The 15,602-nt window shown below is 54.0% G+C and overlaps 7 protein-coding genes across 7 annotated transcripts; 3 read left to right on the forward strand and 4 right to left on the reverse strand.

Annotated features, from left to right (window-relative positions):
* Positions 1-41: 41 nt before the first annotated feature.
* On the reverse strand, positions 42-4,790 carry BO66DRAFT_373680 (aminophospholipid-translocating P4-type ATPase DRS2). Its single transcript, XM_025645551.1, has 3 exons — positions 1,469-4,790; positions 1,105-1,408; positions 42-1,059 (listed from the first exon to the last, which is right to left on the reverse strand). The coding sequence occupies exons 1-3, from the start codon at positions 4,393-4,395 to the stop codon at positions 211-213; spliced, it is 4,080 nt and encodes a 1,359-aa protein (XP_025504387.1). The 5' UTR covers positions 4,396-4,790; the 3' UTR covers positions 42-210.
* Positions 4,791-4,977: 187 nt separating this feature from the next.
* BO66DRAFT_82714 (uncharacterized protein) lies at positions 4,978-5,952 on the reverse strand. The gene has a single exon (XM_025653634.1). The coding sequence runs from the start codon at positions 5,690-5,692 to the stop codon at positions 5,129-5,131; it is 564 nt and encodes a 187-aa protein (XP_025504388.1). The 5' UTR covers positions 5,693-5,952; the 3' UTR covers positions 4,978-5,128.
* Positions 5,953-6,130: 178 nt separating this feature from the next.
* On the reverse strand, positions 6,131-8,123 carry BO66DRAFT_438188 (cytochrome P450; the record flags this gene model as incomplete). The annotated part of the gene is made up of 5 exons (XM_025651043.1): positions 6,131-6,333; positions 6,424-6,961; positions 7,019-7,353; positions 7,418-7,609; positions 7,670-8,123. 5 exons carry the CDS (start codon positions 8,121-8,123, stop codon positions 6,131-6,133), a joined length of 1,722 nt encoding a protein of 573 aa, XP_025504389.1.
* Positions 8,124-8,937: 814 nt separating this feature from the next.
* BO66DRAFT_438189 (uncharacterized protein) lies at positions 8,938-10,703 on the forward strand (the record flags this gene model as incomplete). Its single annotated transcript, XM_025651044.1, has 6 exons — positions 8,938-9,084; positions 9,142-9,200; positions 9,259-9,304; positions 9,355-9,621; positions 9,685-10,207; positions 10,603-10,703. 6 exons carry the CDS (start codon positions 8,938-8,940, stop codon positions 10,701-10,703), a joined length of 1,143 nt encoding a protein of 380 aa, XP_025504390.1.
* Positions 10,704-10,810: 107 nt separating this feature from the next.
* BO66DRAFT_373685 (exosome non-catalytic core subunit RRP45) lies at positions 10,811-12,016 on the reverse strand. Its single transcript, XM_025645552.1, has 3 exons — positions 11,777-12,016; positions 11,586-11,705; positions 10,811-11,503 (listed from the first exon to the last, which is right to left on the reverse strand). Exons 1-3 carry the CDS (start codon positions 11,938-11,940, stop codon positions 10,909-10,911), a joined length of 879 nt encoding a protein of 292 aa, XP_025504391.1. The 5' UTR covers positions 11,941-12,016; the 3' UTR covers positions 10,811-10,908.
* A 216-nt stretch (positions 12,017-12,232) lies between these two features.
* On the forward strand, positions 12,233-14,664 carry BO66DRAFT_420281 (uncharacterized protein). The gene is made up of 11 exons (XM_025649864.1): positions 12,233-12,290; positions 12,343-12,365; positions 12,426-12,502; positions 12,558-12,848; positions 12,902-12,986; positions 13,035-13,205; positions 13,252-13,287; positions 13,792-13,819; positions 13,875-13,939; positions 14,004-14,072; positions 14,131-14,664. The coding sequence occupies exons 1-11, from the start codon at positions 12,281-12,283 to the stop codon at positions 14,311-14,313; spliced, it is 1,038 nt and encodes a 345-aa protein (XP_025504392.1). The 5' UTR covers positions 12,233-12,280; the 3' UTR covers positions 14,314-14,664.
* A 39-nt stretch (positions 14,665-14,703) lies between these two features.
* On the forward strand, positions 14,704-15,591 carry BO66DRAFT_373694 (dihydrofolate reductase; the record flags this gene model as incomplete). The annotated part of the gene is made up of 1 exon (XM_025645553.1): positions 14,704-15,591. The coding sequence occupies exon 1, from the start codon at positions 14,785-14,787 to the stop codon at positions 15,589-15,591; it is 807 nt and encodes a 268-aa protein (XP_025504393.1). The 5' UTR covers positions 14,704-14,784.
* Between the last annotated feature and the right edge of the window lie 11 nt (positions 15,592-15,602).

Below are 15,602 nucleotides of genomic sequence, written 5' to 3' on the forward strand. Positions count from 1 at the left end.
AAAAGCAAAGGGGAGGGGGAGGGGGAGGGGGAGGGGAGAGTCAAACCATACCATATTTCACATTGTCTCATAGAGCCGTCTCCGAGTAAATACACGCAACAAAACACAAACACAGCCACATCAGGCTTCATCGTCACCCCCCATATGAGACAAAAGTTAGACATACAAAGAAGGAAAATCAAAAGGCCACAAAAGCAAAACAGACAATCGTTACACTAGAGCTCGCGAGCTGGTCATTTCTCCGTAGCGTCCTCTTCCTCTCGTGGTATCGTAAGCATTTACAACTCTCATCTGGCCGCCCTCGTCCGCCTGGCTGAACGCGTACCCGCGCTGCTTGCGCATGCGCTGCACCTGCCGCACCTTGCGGATCGCCTTCTGGAACTGCTCCATCCGCGGCCGGTAGTCCTGCACGTTGTACTTCTGGATCTCCTGCACGTGGTGGTAGTGCTGCGGGAAGTACATGCGCTTGGCGTACTTCCACGCGTAGTCGCGGAGCAGGCAGATGCAGGGCAGGATCACCACCAGCAGGTAGAAGGTGGGCGACTTGAACACCACCGGGATCGTGCCGTAGTACTCGGTCGAGAAGCCGATCGCCGGGGCCGCGTAGCCGTAGGCCGGCAGGAAGATCAGCCAGATGATCATCGAGCCGGGGATCGCGATGAAGGTGTATTTTGTCCAGATGTTCGTGATCAGGGCCGCCTTGCCCAGCACCGTCGCCAGCGCAGCCGTGTACAAAGCTTCGGCCCAGACCCAGTGACCGGCGGTTTTGCCGTCGGCCTGGGCACCGTCCCAGATGAAGAAGAGCTGTCCGACGATGTACAGGAGCAACGAATGGTAGAACCCGTTGGCAATCCAGGACCAGAAGCTGTGTCGGCGGAAGAAGAGACTCTTCTGACCCATCTGGTACAGCTGCGGATAGCGATCCAGCAATCGCGCAGAGATGAACTGATCACAAATGCCCATGGCGAAAGGGGGAAGCACGGTGAAGAAGACGTTGTAGTACGACAGCGTCCACGACTCGTAGATAACCTCGCCAGAGAAAGCGTTTTGGAAAGAGTACTATGCATGTCAGTAAAAGCCGACTCCCTAGCAAGAATGACTTACCCAGAACTGCGTCATACAGAGAGCGATATTCTTGTAAAACGAGTACAAGATCACTCGACTGATACGGTGGTAATTCCAGGCCCCGTGGACCAGAAGGAGCTTTCGCAGATAGCGGAACTGGGCAATCGACACGTCTGCAGACCGTGCGGCCTGCAAACCCTCGACACCGCTGATACCAACACCAACATGGGCGGCCTGAATCATGGACACGTCGTTGGCGCCGTCACCGATCGCCAGAAGCAAGGATTTGAGGTGGCGTTTGACCAGCTTGACCACAAGGGCCTTCTGCAGGGGGGACACACGACTTCTTGAATTAGTACAAACTCAAGAGAAAAGTGAGAGCAAAAGATAATGGCAAACCTACCAGCAGACAACCGCCTTGCACAACACCGCCAAGTCCAAGAACAACTTCTCCATGTCCTTCTCGAGAGCGAAGGTCAACGACCGGCCATCAATAATCAATGCCATCGCTTCAGTCTCGCCTGAAGTACCCTGGCTCTGAACAGCTTGAAGCTTTTTCATCAAATTATCTTTGGTAGCCTGGGCGCTTTCCTCGTTGACAATGAGCAGGGTCATATCCTCCGAAATCAGCTTGCACGACATTCCGATGTTGATAGCCGTTTCCTGTCTGTCGCCAGTCAAGACCCAGATCTTGATGCCTGCCGTCTGGAGGGTGTGGATAGTATCCGGGACTCCATCCTGCAGGCGATCCTCAATGGCCGTGGCTCCGAGAAGGTAAAAGTCCTTCTCAATGAGTTCGGCTGCCTTGTCCAATTCATCCGCGCGGTTTCCGCTGACCGTAGTTGCGGCCTTGTCATAGATCTGATACCACTGCTGGAACTCCGCTTCAGGAATCTCACGCATCGCCAAACAAAGCGTACGTAGACCCTCCGACGCATATTCCTCCAGGTGTTGCAGCGTCGCCTCAACGGTCGGGTTATCAGGGTGCAGCCGCTCGAGAATGACAGTATCCGCACCCTTGGTATAGATACGGACCTTGCCGTCTGGACAGCGGAAAATAGTCGACATACGCTTTCTCGTAGAGTTGAACTCGCAGACGGCCAGCAACTCATACTCGTAGTCCTGACCCTCCACCGTGAAAATCACGGATCTGGGCTTGCGGTTGGAAAATCGATAGCCAAGCATTGCAGCACCCTCGACCAGGGCACCTTCATCCGGAGACGCCGCCTGATACTTGATCTTGCCCGGCTCCTTCTCAGATCTTTCCGGAATGACGGTATGACAAGTCGCAAGCAAAGTGAGGAAGTGGTGAATCACATCTGACGAAGGGTGGGAGCGGAGATTCTCCCTGAGCTTCTTGAAGTCATGAACGCCCACTTCGACACCGTCTTCAACAGTAGCGCGGCGGTCCTCTGGAACATCCTCTCCGTATTGCACACCGGCAATAGTGCATTGCTTGAACTCCATCATGTTACACGTCAGGGTTCCTGTCTTGTCGGAAAAGATATACTCGATCTGTCCCAACTCTTCGACCAACGATGACGTCCGGCAGGTTGCAGGAGTATCAGTCTTGTCGTAGTAAATGTCGAGATCCGCGTTGATCAAGAAAGCCTGTGCATACTTGATAATCTCAATGGTGACGAAAAGCGAGATCGGAACCAAGTTCGAGTACAAGACCCAGTAGGTGAAGATGTCCAAAACAAACTGCTTGACAGCATGGGTACTGCCGTAGTCGAGGTATGTGAGTTGGCTGCCCTCTGTTTGCCGAATGACCAGATCACCAACGGAACTGATCACACTCAGCGCCACGAGGATGCCAACCAGCATGAGAATCTGGACGTTAACCATACGCTCGACAGCCGTTCGCTTGATCGGGGTTGCCGTCGCGTTTCGCATCAACTTCGTTTCGTGGCCGGTAAAAACGACGATTCCATGCACCCAGGGGGTGTTGCGCAGGGTCGCACCTCGCAGGAGCAGTTGATCCGGGGCCAGTGGCAGTTCCTTCTCACCACCTCCCGCGTGCATAGTCAATGTGGCCTCGTACGTGTAAAGACTGCTGTTTGGCTGTTCCGATCGAACGCGCCCGGTCAACCGACTGAGATCCGCGGGACTAACCAAATGCGCCGTCTCCGGAATAGCTTGCTTGATCTTGAGGTTGGTTTCGCCGTCCAGATTCGCCGTCTCGATATAGCATAGACCCTCAGGCTCCGACGACGCAAGCAAGACCATATCGGCGGGAAATGGCTGCTCAGACTCCACGCGAACAATATCACCAACAGCGACATCAATCCACTTGGTCTCGTGGAAGCTCGAGCCTTTCAGTACCTGTGTCTTGGAAAAGTTCAACCCTTTATCGGACAGCCTCCGCTTGTAATCCTCCACAAGTTCTTTGATGGCCGACACCAACAACACAATCAACAGCGGACCGATGGTGGTATACCGATTCGTGGGAGTGACATTCGGGATCTGTTGAAGAACGGCGGTGAACAGGAAGAACAGGTTGGCGTACTTCGAGAATTGCTCGAACAGGAACTTGGGGATGAAGGTGAAAATGTTGTATTTGGCCGTCGAGACATGGTTGTCCACGAATTTGTGCACGGCGTTCGCGGGCGGATTGTTCAAAACGATCATTCGGGGTCCCAGAGTCGACGGGTCGACCTTCCTGCGACCGAACCCAAACTTGAAGTCCGACTTCTTCGACTTCTTTCGAGCCCCGGTCGCGGCCGCCTCATCCGGATCTGCACTGTCCAACCGAGCCGCACGACCGCCCGACTCCGTCAAGGGCAGATCCATTTCCGAGTACTCGGGCCCCATGCCCAGCATGTGCTTCGCTCGGCCCATCAGGCCACCCCCCAGACCCAGGATGCTGTTCCGCTCCTTCGCCTGACGAACCCGGCTATCGGGCTGCGAGTGGTGTACGTCGTCATCATCCAGATCGTAGTATCCGTGCAGCGACCGGTCGTCGTCGTATTCGTCAAGGGAGTAGCGGTTGTAGTTGCTCAGGCCGGAGGTATGGGAATAGGTGCGAGACATATCGGCTCCGGTGTAAGGATCGGTGAGGTAGCCCCCGGTTTGCGCCGGAGGGTGCGCAGAGGAAGTCGCATGGGCGCCTGAATGCGGCGGAGCCTGTCCGCCGACGAAGCTATCGTAGGAAACGGAGGGACGGGGTTGGGGTTGGTCGGAGTCGTCGATATCGTACTGTCGCAACAGGTTGTCATCGTTCACAGGCGGACGTTGACCCGTGTTGTACATGGGAGTGGACTCATCCAGCAGCAGTTCCTCGTTGTGGCCAGCGGCTGGATGAGGTCCGGGAGGCCTACCGCTGGCCATGACGCTGAGGGCGGGCAGACACCGTTACTGCGAGGTGGTGCCCCAAGAGCATTGATTGACGGGGGAGGGAAGGGGTGAAAGTCGCGCGCTGGGAGTAGTGGAGGATGGCGAAGACACGTAGAATTAGGGAGGAGGTGGTCGGGAATTGAGTCCGGGTGACAGTAAGCGGCGGGGAGGGAGAGAAGTAACGCAGATGGGGAGAAATTCTGACTGCCTGGCGGTTTAGCTCAGATGCCGCGCAATTAGCGTTGGATCACCGCCCGTGGCTGGGGCCGGGAGATGGAGCGGGGCTCTCCGGGTCGAGACGGTGAGTAAATTAAATTGTTGACTGGGAGACGTGCTAATTATAAGCCATGAGGGGGGGGGAGAGGATAAGTTATGGTGTTTCAGAGTGGGAAGACGATTTGGCAGAGTCAACTCATTTCCACTAACTACCGCGTGGTTGAAAGTGGATGATGGATTGGAGAAAGGGAGGGATGAACACCTGCGTCCGCTTTGGGTTAGCGCCGCCTGACCGATCGTCAACTGCCGTCACGGCTTTCTACAATCAACAATCAACAATCAACAAAATAGCAGCAACAGCTTAGAAGCAGATACTAAGACGTTAACCACAATATCATTTCAATCCCAAACTATGTTAACATCAAAACCAAAACATGCAAGCATGGATAAACCAAGCAACAATTTGATCAAACCTCAATTACCCATCAAAAATCAAAGTAAAACAATCATCTTAGCTCTGCCTGGCCCGGAAAAACCTAGCAGCCAAACCTCTTGCCACGGAAACGGAAACCGTCAATCTCAGATGGAACCGCCCAGTCGGTCTCCATGGGAAGTTCGCACTTGCAAGCTGCCTGGGCCCATGATCGGCACAGTCTCTGCAGTATCGGAGAGGGTCTTGGTTCGATCGCTGCAACAGAATGTCATGGACCTTCATCAATACTAGGAGGAAGTGAACATGGCTTTTGAACTTGCGTTTCTGCCTTTTGTTCCAATTGTGCCTCTGTGGGTATTCGATCTCAACCCTGTGTAGACGTGCCCAAATAGCATAGTGAAGGTAAGCCGTGAACTCCTGAGGAAATTCGATACCGGGGCTTCGCAAGTCTCTGAGAAAGGTTGCGCAATGTATGTATTGGCCCACATCGAGAGGATATTCCGGGTTCCTCTGTGGAAGTCTTCTGTGGTTCTCTTCGTAATTTCTTTTCAACCAAGTTGCAACCTGGTTCGTGGAGTTCTTCATTTCCTGGTAGTGGTATTCATACTGACGCGCCCAGGTTATAGATTGCGAAGTTGCCATTGTTGTTCATCAACAGAAATATGAATAGGTAAAGTAGGGCAATGAGACCGGGGACTGATTTGCAACTGATTTGAAACTTCTAATTCATCCTGAACATGGAATTACAACTGCTATATATTCAACAGCCTGCAAGCATCGTGTAATGCCACGTATGCAATAAGCGATGAGATACGTAGAGGGCTGGAAATGTTTATGATCTTCTTTGTCTTTTATGGATATGTCTAGCGGGTTTTCCCAAGTTACAACTCAGTGGAACAGGCAAACAACACCCTATACAACATCTCGTAGAATGTATCGAATCTTCATCTGTATCTGTAGACAAGGTGCCGAGCGTGGCTTTTTGGCGCATCGGCCATTAGGCTCTCGATTTTGGTTTCCTGGACCATGGCATCTAGAACAGTTTGAACGAGATAGCATTTGGCAACTCTGGCACTAGGGCTAGCATCCTGGCAAACCCTGCCGTTTGAAAAACTGAAGCCGAAGAGGAGGTAACGTCGTTGTAAACGTGTCCAACGCGTTGTGCTCAAAGTCTTCACCTGTCTCACCCGGCGCGAAGCTTATAGAATATTGTAAAGCCAATACAGACACCGTGATGCGGAGGCTGAGCAGAGCGAGATTCTTTCCGGGACAACTATATGGGCCTGGTGACGCAAGTTAGCGATGGAACTTACCCAATCACTTGAATTGTGAATCAATCCGACGCCGCGGAAAAGTTGCGGTAAAGTACTTACCCATTGCAAATGGAATGAAAGGCACCCCATCGGTGCCCAGCTCGCCTTTTCTTTCACCCCATCTCTCGGGAATGAAGCTTTTGGCTTGTTTGTAATATCTCTCATCTGTTTGGATCAACTGAACCGGAACAAACACGTTGACATACCCGGGAATGTACACCTCATCGATCTGGAGGCCTTCCGCAGGGGTTACCCGGTATCCACCTGTCATCACGGCTGGCCGGAGACGGAGAGCTTCATTGATGATGTCGTCAAGAAAAGAGACTGTCTTCACCTTGTCGTAGGACCAGTCCTCGACCCCACCAGGCATAGCCTCATCTAAGAGTCGCTGAAGCTTGGCAAGAACATACTGATCCTTAGCTAGGTAGAAAAGAACAGTAGCTAAGGTAGTCGCTGTGGTTTCACTGCCAGCGATAATAACCACCCGAGAGTCTTCGTGCAAAGCAGCTTCTGAAGGAGAGGCTGCTGCGTCGTTGTCCACGTAGGCTTTCAGCAGCCATGAGACAATATCGTCAGGATACTTTCCAGCGTCCCAGATCTGCACACCGCATTAATGCCTCAGCCAAACGCCGAACACAAACGAAGTAAGACGCACCTTTTGCTTCCTTTCTATTTCATCACCACACCACTTAAAGAAACCTGAATAGGCTGCAGTCGCTCCCGGAACACGGCTAACGAGATTCAGAAACCAAGGAACATGGCCAAGAACCCCCAGAATGGCCATGTGGTCGTGAATTCCTTTGATAGCCGGATGCTCAACACCTGTTGTCAAGTTTCCAAAGTTTTTTCCAAAGCCCACATCTCCCATCACATCAAAACTGAGAAACATTGACCAGGCGGTGGCATCAATTGGATTTCCCAGGTTGGCTGCGATATGAGCGGCAAGTTGATCGGCCTTCGCCTTGATCCGTGGTTCGTACACTCCGAGTGCTAGATATGCCTGGTCAATTTCCGCCGGCATCTTCCAAGAAATGGCTTTGAGTAGAGAGCGCACATTTGATACTGAATCCTCGATCCCATGCCTTCCGTCGTTTCCGATGATCTTCGAAATCTCGTGTGTGGTGGACGGAGCATTCTATCGGGTTGGTAGAGGCCTGCGCGTAGTAGGTTGACTTGCGACACTTTGACTGAGGCCCGAAGAGGACCGGTAAAGCTGATCTCCGGACGATGCAGATCTCTCGAGGACCTATGGTTGGAGCATGTTCAGTACTGGTGGTGAGCACCTGGGAGTGGCGACATGGCATACCTGTCCTGATGAAGTCACCGTACTGTTTGTGGAGTTTCTCAATTTCCACATTGTATTGCACATTCCGTCCGGCAAGATACGCATCATAGAACCGAGATACCTTGGACCCTATCGGGCCTGGAAAGTGACGAAGACGATGAAAGAACAACCGATAAACCCCGATGCTCAACACTAGTCCTGTGTTGAAAGCGCCTGCAATCCAGCATACTCGGACCAGACTCTGGGTCACTGAATAATCAGTTGACGAAAGATAGGCAGCAAACACGGCAGATACCGAAACAACGTAGAGTATCAGAAGGTCATGAAGATGATCTTCCGTGGGAAAACTGGTGCGAAAGAGAGTGAGATGGAGGACAATCGCGAGTCCCGCAGCGGAACTTCCCAGGCTGAGCAGGTCCTTCCCGAGGAAGTCACTGACGCCTGCGGACCAAAGCAACGATTTCGCTGCCTCCATTGTGAGTGCGTTGTCGATTTCCTCAACCACCCATCGGTGTGCCCACAGTTGTTCGAAGAAAAGGGGCAGCGAACGATTATTTATCATCCATTCGAGCCGGGAGCTCCTCCAGCATCATACAAGATTGCATGCTAAAGCGACGGCGTCACCATAGTCGACGACTGTGAATTTGTTATTGGCAGCAGACAGCTGGTCAGTTTATTAACCCTTGTCTATACCCCACCTCGGCCATCTCAGCCGATCGCACAACCGGGATAAGAGAGGCGCTTATGACAGAAACCAATACCCATCGTGCACGATGGTGAAACTCCGGTCCTCGTGCGGACAATATGCAGGACAAGCCCGTCATCTCCACCTTTCATCTCTGCTACTCGTGTTCGCTTGATCGCACGGCGGCCCTTCAGTGGTGGCTGAATTCCCCGATCCACATCGCGAGACACTATAGGAGACTAGGAAGGGAGCAGCCGTCCGCTGTGGAGCTTATGCTGATGCCAACACTCGCGGATTGGCGGGAGGAGAGAAAGCAAAGAGTTTAGCGCACTGGATCTCATCTGCATCTAAGGCCTCCTAGCGATGGCGCTTGCAAGGATGGCTGGACTATCAACAGGATCGATGCACACAGCAGGATGGGCTGGATCAGAAGAGGGGGTGAAGAAAGACAAGGCTGCCTCCAAGCACTTAATTATCGGCCCAATGGACTTTCGAGCCTGTCCAGTATATATTCTCTCGGCCGGCTTGACTCGCTGGTCATTTTCGACAGAGCAAAAGAGCCTGCACGAGCGAGCTCTTTGCCTGGGCTTATGCGGTGGGCAAAATGGCTCTCGAGAATCTCCAGCCATTGACCTACGGAATTATCTCTGCTGCTTTCGCGATCGGAACTTGCTCCATCTTCCTACGGCTTTACTGTCGGCTGCGTCATCAGAGTTTTGGTAGGGATGATGCAGTGGCTATCATTCTCCTGGTACGGAGTTCTCATTGTGGCTCTTGATAAGCGACCATCCAATTGATCACCTCACAGTTTGTCAACGGGATGCAGCAGATGATTCTGTACATCTTTCTTCATTATGGATGTGGACTGTGAGAGACGAAAAGACAATCAATGAGCAGGACGAGAGCTGACCAGGTTCCGTGGTAGGCACTCGAGTCAATTATCCTCGCATCAGCAGGAACAAATAACCAAGGTACACACCTCGCTTACTGGCGCGTTCTCGACTAACACATTTGCATCCAGTGGCTGTTCGTCGAAGAAGTCTTTTACATGTTCGTGCACTGGACCATCAAACAAGCGTTCCTAGTCTTCTACCTCCGACTCTCCCCAGATCGATCATTCCAGATCAAAGTCTTCAGCACAATGGTCCTCAACACCCTATTCACGATCACGAACTGGCTACTCGCCTTCCTACAATGCAGACCCCTCGGCGCCATATTCCACCCTGCTGAGTATTCCAACGCGCAATGTCTGAGCACGTACGTGGTCATGATGGTACCAACAGGACTGGTAGGGATGGCGAGAGCTCTTGGCAGGATACAAATACACTAACATGTCTTAAACCATGGCAAGAACATCATCACGGATATCATCATCCTTACCCTACCGATCCCGACCGTGATGCGGCTACAGATGAGCAACCAACGCAAGGTCGCCGTGCTCGGGGTCATGTGTTTCGGCGCCTTGTCTGTAGTGACGGCGTTATGCCGCTTCGAAGTGCAGAGACAACTCATCGCCGACCCCGACACGGCGTACGTGCTCGGCCGAATGATCATCGTAGCGGCAATTGAGATCGAGATTGCAGTCGTGGCAGTCAATCTTCCCGCGTTGAAGACCCTCTTCACCAAGCTCGTGGGCAGCTCAAGCGACGACTCAACCAATGGCGCCCACCGACTTTCCGATTACATCAAGCAGGACTCGAACGCAGCAGGCCCCAAGAAAGCCGAATTGCGCCTGTCACGCGCTAGCCTCCAGATCCACGAGCTACTGAGTGGCAACTTGACGGGGTCAGAAGAAGAGCTCCTGAGACAGACCGGTGGGAAGGCGAACATCACAGTCACGACGAATGTGGACGTCGCGTCCGAGCGAGCGAACAGTGAGTATCTGGCAGACATCGGCTTTCCTCCCATCGTGAGCCAGCGTCCGAAAAGTCATATCGAGACATCATGAACAAAATTTGACCTGTTGAGCAAATTAAGACAGAACATTAATTGTTGAACTAAAGTGTGGCTTGCCGGCTGTCAGATCGTAGTCTACCAAAAAAGCGAGTTCTCAAATCTGCTTGGTCGACGGGCTGCGGCAAATGTCCGAGAGATTGCTTGGTGGCGGGCCTGGCCTGAGGATAAGCGGCTTGGGCGGAGAATATCACCACCCGATTCACCATAGCTCCGTAGGCTAAAGTTATCCACCATCGGGTTGAAAATGAATTCTTTCATTTCTCGATAGGACGCTAAGAGCACAGGAACAGATAGTGACTGACATCTGATCTAGCCACAGGCCAGCAATTACAAATAGGCAATGCTGGAAAGATGTCTCGAGGTTTTGCCAGCGCCAAGTTGAGTGGCATTCAGCCTGGTGTGGCTGCTGCTTAGCTGCAAATATATTTCGGAGACCACTCACCACAAACATAGCAAGCCATTGGGTAGCTTCTCCAAATTTACAAACAAAAACACACCATCATCCAAATCAAATCTGATTGCTCGTCTTTTAAAACCATTAGACTCCTGGTAATATGCATGACATCTCTAGTAAAACCTAGTAAAACCCCGCCAAAGCCACCCCCGACCTCAAGGTAAATCACCGATCATTCTCCGCCCGCGACTCCTCGGCCCTGCCCGTCTTCGCGCGCTTAGCCAGATCCGCCTGCAGCGCCTTGTCGATGACGGCATTGATCTCCTTGACCTTGTCCAGGGCGACGGAGGTCTTGTTGACGAAGACCATGGCGTCGACCGGCGAGCCGGAGAACTTGGACATGAAGCAGACGTCGCCAGCGTTGTTGAGCCCGAAGACGACGTCGGCCTCGGCGGCCTGCTCCTCGCGCCGGGTGGCGTCGAGGATCACGCGCTTGCCCTCGTCGAAGGAGTGGAAGGTCACCGCGAGCGGCTTGTGCGTGATGTTCAGCGCGACGGGCACCCGCTCGTCCACCCCGTAGACGATCACCTGGCCGTCCTTGACCACGGCGTCCGGGCGCCGGAAGTGCTGCAGCCCCGCCATGATGCCCGCGCACGCCGCGTCGATCAGGTTGCCGTCGTAGTCGGTGATGTGCACGTCCGCCCGGATGCTCCAGCAGCTCACCCCCTTGACGATGCACAGCGATTCCGTGTCCAGCGCGTTTGAGTGGCGGACCACCCGGTCCAGGACGTTGGTCACGTACGTTTCGAGGTCGCCTTGTCTGTTTTTCCCCCGGTGATTAGAAGCTGCAGCTGCCCTTTATCCCGTGTCCCTCTGCTTGGGGGTCGAAAGGTAAGTCCTACCGTCCATTATCCCAGGCGGGCGACCCCATCGCCGTAAGCTCCATCGCGATCGTGAAAAGCCCATCGAACGGCCGGTCGTCGTGCGGTTTCGTCACTTCGGCTGAGATGCGTGTCACTAGACTAACACACACAAATACAAGAACGTTTAGCTTCGCGCTGTTGTTTTGTAACCACCAAGAGAAGATGCTTACCTCGTCCGACCAAGCTGTACCTTCACATGCCCGTACTCCTCCCCGAAGGTCACCTTCAACGGACGCAACTCATCCGCGGCGCGACCGTCCAGCCGTACATCCTCGCGCAGCGCATTGAGGATGAAGTCGCGCTCCGCGATCGAGAGCGGTGCTTCTTTATTCATGATTTGGGAATTTCGGCGGAGGAAAAGAGGAGGAGAATAGGCGGAGGGGCGGCGGACTTGGCCGCCAGCGGCCCGGGGGAAGACTTTCGTTTTCTCTCTCCACTCTAAATTTCATGCCGCGGGCGGGCGGTCATCGTCATTGCAGCGTCTGGGCGGGTGGGCTTTGGTCCAATGGGAGTGGTGGAAGTTTGGGCGGTGAGAGATGTGCGCCTGAGGCCGGAGGGCTTTGCCGCTCCCGTGGTTTGATCGCCGCGGGCGGAGGTTATTATCAGAGCCATCAACTCTTCTTCTTCGCGGACAGCAATTCTTTCGCGACTCTGGATTTACGCACAACCACAATATGACTACAGGTGAGAAGACTGATTTTGCATGGGAAGGGTGTTTGGCTGACTCTTGGAATAGCACACAGACCTACGTTTGACCCCGTACGTAAACCCGCTTACCAGCTCCGACGGGGAGAAGCGCAAGAACTAATGGGAAACTAGGCACAAGGCAAAGAGGCCCTCCGTGGTCCGGCCTACCACCAGCGACTGCTTCCCGCACACAAGCTCTTGAAGACACGGTAGGATGGCGAGATAGCCTGTATGATTGGGAAGAAAGGCACTGACGCTAGCCAGTCAATTCGGCCAAGGCACCGAAGCGGAAGCCACCCAGCGCGACCTCCGCGCCGAACTCCTCCAGGCTGAGGCCGCCCATTTCGCCAAGAAGAACGGAACCCCCCTTGATGAGCCCACGGTCGAGAGCGTGACGCCCAAGCGCCAGTTGGAGGGGGGTTCGCCGGGCGGAGATGCAGACACAGGGGAGCAGGAAGAAGATATGGAAGCGAAAAGACGAAGGATATTAGAAGAGACGAGAGACATCGACGCGGACTCGGATGGGTCGGAGGAGGATAGTAGTGATGAAGATAGGTGAGGCGCTTCGCTAATTGAGCAAAGCATAAAGGCAGGACTGACTGGTTCAGTGATGACGAGGAGGATGAAGCTGCCGAGCTGATGCGCGAACTGGAGAAGATCAAGAAGGAGAGGCTGGAGCAGAAGGAAAAAGAGGTGAGTTTCTTCCGGTCTGGGTCTAGAGCTAAAAGCTGATGATGGTAGGAACGCGAGCGTGCGGCTGAAGAGGAAGAGAAGCGCGAATACGACATTGCGCGCGGAAACCCCCTGCTCAACCCCCAGGACTTCAATCTGAAGCGACGATGGGATGACGACGTGGTCTTCAAGAACCAGGCGCGCGGCACGGAGGATAAACGGGGCAAGGAGTTTGTCAATGTAAGTTTGCTGGCTATATATAGGGGATGGCATTGACATGATACAGGACTTGTTGCGATCGGACTTTCACAAGCGGTTCATGGTAAGTCGGTTTGGTTTCCGGATCCTTTTCGGACGCGAATGTTAATGGACACAGGGCAAATACGTTCGGTGAACACCACACTATACTTGCTGGGATTGAACCTCGCTCCTCAATCGTGCTACATTACAATCTACCCACAACGATCGGGGTGTTACAACACTCAGGACGGGCCAAACACCTACGGAAGTTCCGCAAGCTGAAGGGCGATGGAATCCCGGTTTTTACCTCGTCATTTGGACACTCGGGAGATCGTATGCGCTGGAGATGCTCCACCTAGATAGCGATAAAGCATAGTCATAATACCCACTGCCTATATCACTCCAACCAGACACACTCGAAGATTAGCTTCGTTATCGTAATCCAAAGCCGGCAGTATCCGACCGCCTAGACCCCCGCCCAGAACAATCACGATCACAAGCACAACCCAACCCACCCACTCCCCATCTGCATAACCTGATACAATCACTCAATCGCCTCAATCCCCCTCAATCTCCCAAAATGGAGTCCCAACCCTCCTCCAAAACCTTGCACAGTCAGTATGCCATACCTCACTCACCGCACCAGCCACTAAAACACTCAAAAACCAGACCGCATCAACACGAACATCTCCCAACTCCTCCAACGCTTCGAGAACATCATGGCCACAGCCACGGTACGAGACGCCCATTGCCTACCACTCTTACCCCTCGAAACCTGATCCTAACTTGAAGTTGCAGACAGAAAGCACAAGCCACACCTCCACAGCCGTCGAAACCTACCAACTCGACGTCGAGTCCACCGCCCTGGTTCGTTGACCCTGACTTCCTCAAGAATCGCGCTGATTTTGATATGCTATGGGAGCAGGTCCGCGCAGCAGAAGACATTCTGGCGCTTACGCGGGTGATGAAGGAGACGTGGCTGTTCGGGAAGCTGGATACGTTGGGGGAGGATGAGGCGGAGGTGAAGCGGCGGGAGGAGTTGGAGCGGGATGCGGGGGCGATTCAGCGGGCGATTGAGGAGGGGGGGCTTTTGAAGGCTGCTAAATAGGTTCTTTGGGAGTGGAGTATGGTATGGTCTGGTGCATTGGGAGTTTGGGTTTCGGGGTGGGATATTCGGCGTTACGGTTTGGGGTATTGCGAATCTGGTTATTCGAACCTTGCGGAAATAGTACTGTACTATGCAGTACACATGATTACTTGTGGTGTCTATGCTTGCCGATAGTCTACAATGCATAGACCAAGCAAGCGATGCGCTGGCATGAATTAAACGAATTTCCAAAAGAGAAGGCAAACAAACCACTCAGCAGCACTATACTAACCAAGCTGCAGTGCGGCAAAGCTACCTAGTAAGCTACGCTAATCTTATCGATAACCACCACCTCCGCCAACCCAACCCAACCATAACCAAATTTCCCTCCTCCACACCGACCCATCCATCCATAACCTCCACGCAACCACCCTCACCCTCACCCTCACCCTCACCACCACCAACAACCACCCACCCAACAACCCACCCAAAATGCCCCCCAAACCACCCCCCCTAACCCTCATAGTCGCCACCACCCCAATCCCCTCCACCCCAACAACAGGCCACCAACATGCCCCCGTCCGCCTCGGCATTGGCCAAAACGGCACCCTCCCCTGGCCGCGCATCAAAGCCGACATGTCCTTCTTCGCGCGCATCACCTCGCGCCCGCCCGCCCCCTCCCCCACCGGCAGCACAAACGCCATCCTGATGGGCCGCAAGACCTACGACTCGATCCCGGCCTCGCTGCGCCCGCTCGGCAAACGCATCAACGCCGTGATCACGCGGTCCGTCGAGGAGATCGCGCGGCGCGTGCAGCACGACCTCGACGGGAAACGGCGCAAGGAGGAGGAGAAAATGCGCGCGGCTGGGCAGGGGCAGGGCCAGGGCCAGGACCAGGGCCAGGGGCAAGCGCCAGGGCCGCAAACCGACGCGATCGTGTGCGCGGGGCTGGAGGAATCACTCACCACGCTCGAGGCGAGGTACGGCGCGGAGGGGAAACTGGGGCAGGTGTTTGTGATTGGCGGGGCGGAGATCTATGGTGCGGCGTTGCGGGTCAAGACGCGCGGGGTGCGGATTGTGATGACGTTTGTGGAGAAGCTGGCGTTCCAGGAGGATCGCGGGCGGGTGTTTGAGTGCGATACGTTTTTCCCGGTGGATGAGGAGTTACTCCAGGAGAGGGGGTGGAGGAGGGTGAGTGCAAGGGAGGTGTCGGAGTGGGTGGGGGAGACGGTCACCGATGAGTGGATTGTGGAGGGGGAGGTGAGGGTGAGGATGGTGGGGTATGAGCGGGTGGATTGATCGTGATCGGT

The sequence above is a fragment of the Aspergillus aculeatinus genome, assembly GCF_003184765.1.
Source record: "Aspergillus aculeatinus CBS 121060 unplaced genomic scaffold BO66scaffold_22, whole genome shotgun sequence".
In the NCBI taxonomy this organism is placed as follows: domain Eukaryota; kingdom Fungi; phylum Ascomycota; class Eurotiomycetes; order Eurotiales; family Aspergillaceae; genus Aspergillus; species Aspergillus aculeatinus.

What these genes read in the sequence shown, in the direction of transcription:
- BO66DRAFT_373685 (XM_025645552.1), bottom strand. Translation starts at nt 11,940, where the DNA reads ATGAATAAAGAAGCACCGCTCTCGATCGCGGAGCGCGACTTCATCCTC. An exon ending in GTACAGCTTGGTCGGACGAG is followed by an intron (nt 11,706 to 11,776) that starts GTAAGCATCTTC and finishes TGTGTGTGTTAG; the next exon opens with TCTAGTGACACGCATCTCAG. An exon ending in CCCGCCTGGGATAATGGACG is followed by an intron (nt 11,504 to 11,585) that starts GTAGGACTTACC and finishes GGGGAAAAACAG; the next exon opens with ACAAGGCGACCTCGAAACGT.
- BO66DRAFT_420281 (XM_025649864.1), top strand. An exon ending in ACAGACCTACGTTTGACCCC is followed by an intron (nt 12,366 to 12,425) that starts GTACGTAAACCC and finishes ATGGGAAACTAG; the next exon opens with GCACAAGGCAAAGAGGCCCT. An exon ending in ACTTTCACAAGCGGTTCATG is followed by an intron (nt 13,288 to 13,791) that starts GTAAGTCGGTTT and finishes CCCAAAATGGAG; the next exon opens with TCCCAACCCTCCTCCAAAAC.
- BO66DRAFT_373680 (XM_025645551.1), bottom strand. Translation starts at nt 4,395, where the DNA reads ATGGCCAGCGGTAGGCCTCCCGGACCTCATCCAGCCGCTGGCCACAAC. An exon ending in TGCAAGGCGGTTGTCTGCTG is followed by an intron (nt 1,409 to 1,468) that starts GTAGGTTTGCCA and finishes TAATTCAAGAAG; the next exon opens with TCGTGTGTCCCCCCTGCAGA. An exon ending in TCTGTATGACGCAGTTCTGG is followed by an intron (nt 1,060 to 1,104) that starts GTAAGTCATTCT and finishes TGACATGCATAG; the next exon opens with TACTCTTTCCAAAACGCTTT.
- BO66DRAFT_82714 (XM_025653634.1), bottom strand. Translation starts at nt 5,692, where the DNA reads ATGGCAACTTCGCAATCTATAACCTGGGCGCGTCAGTATGAATACCAC.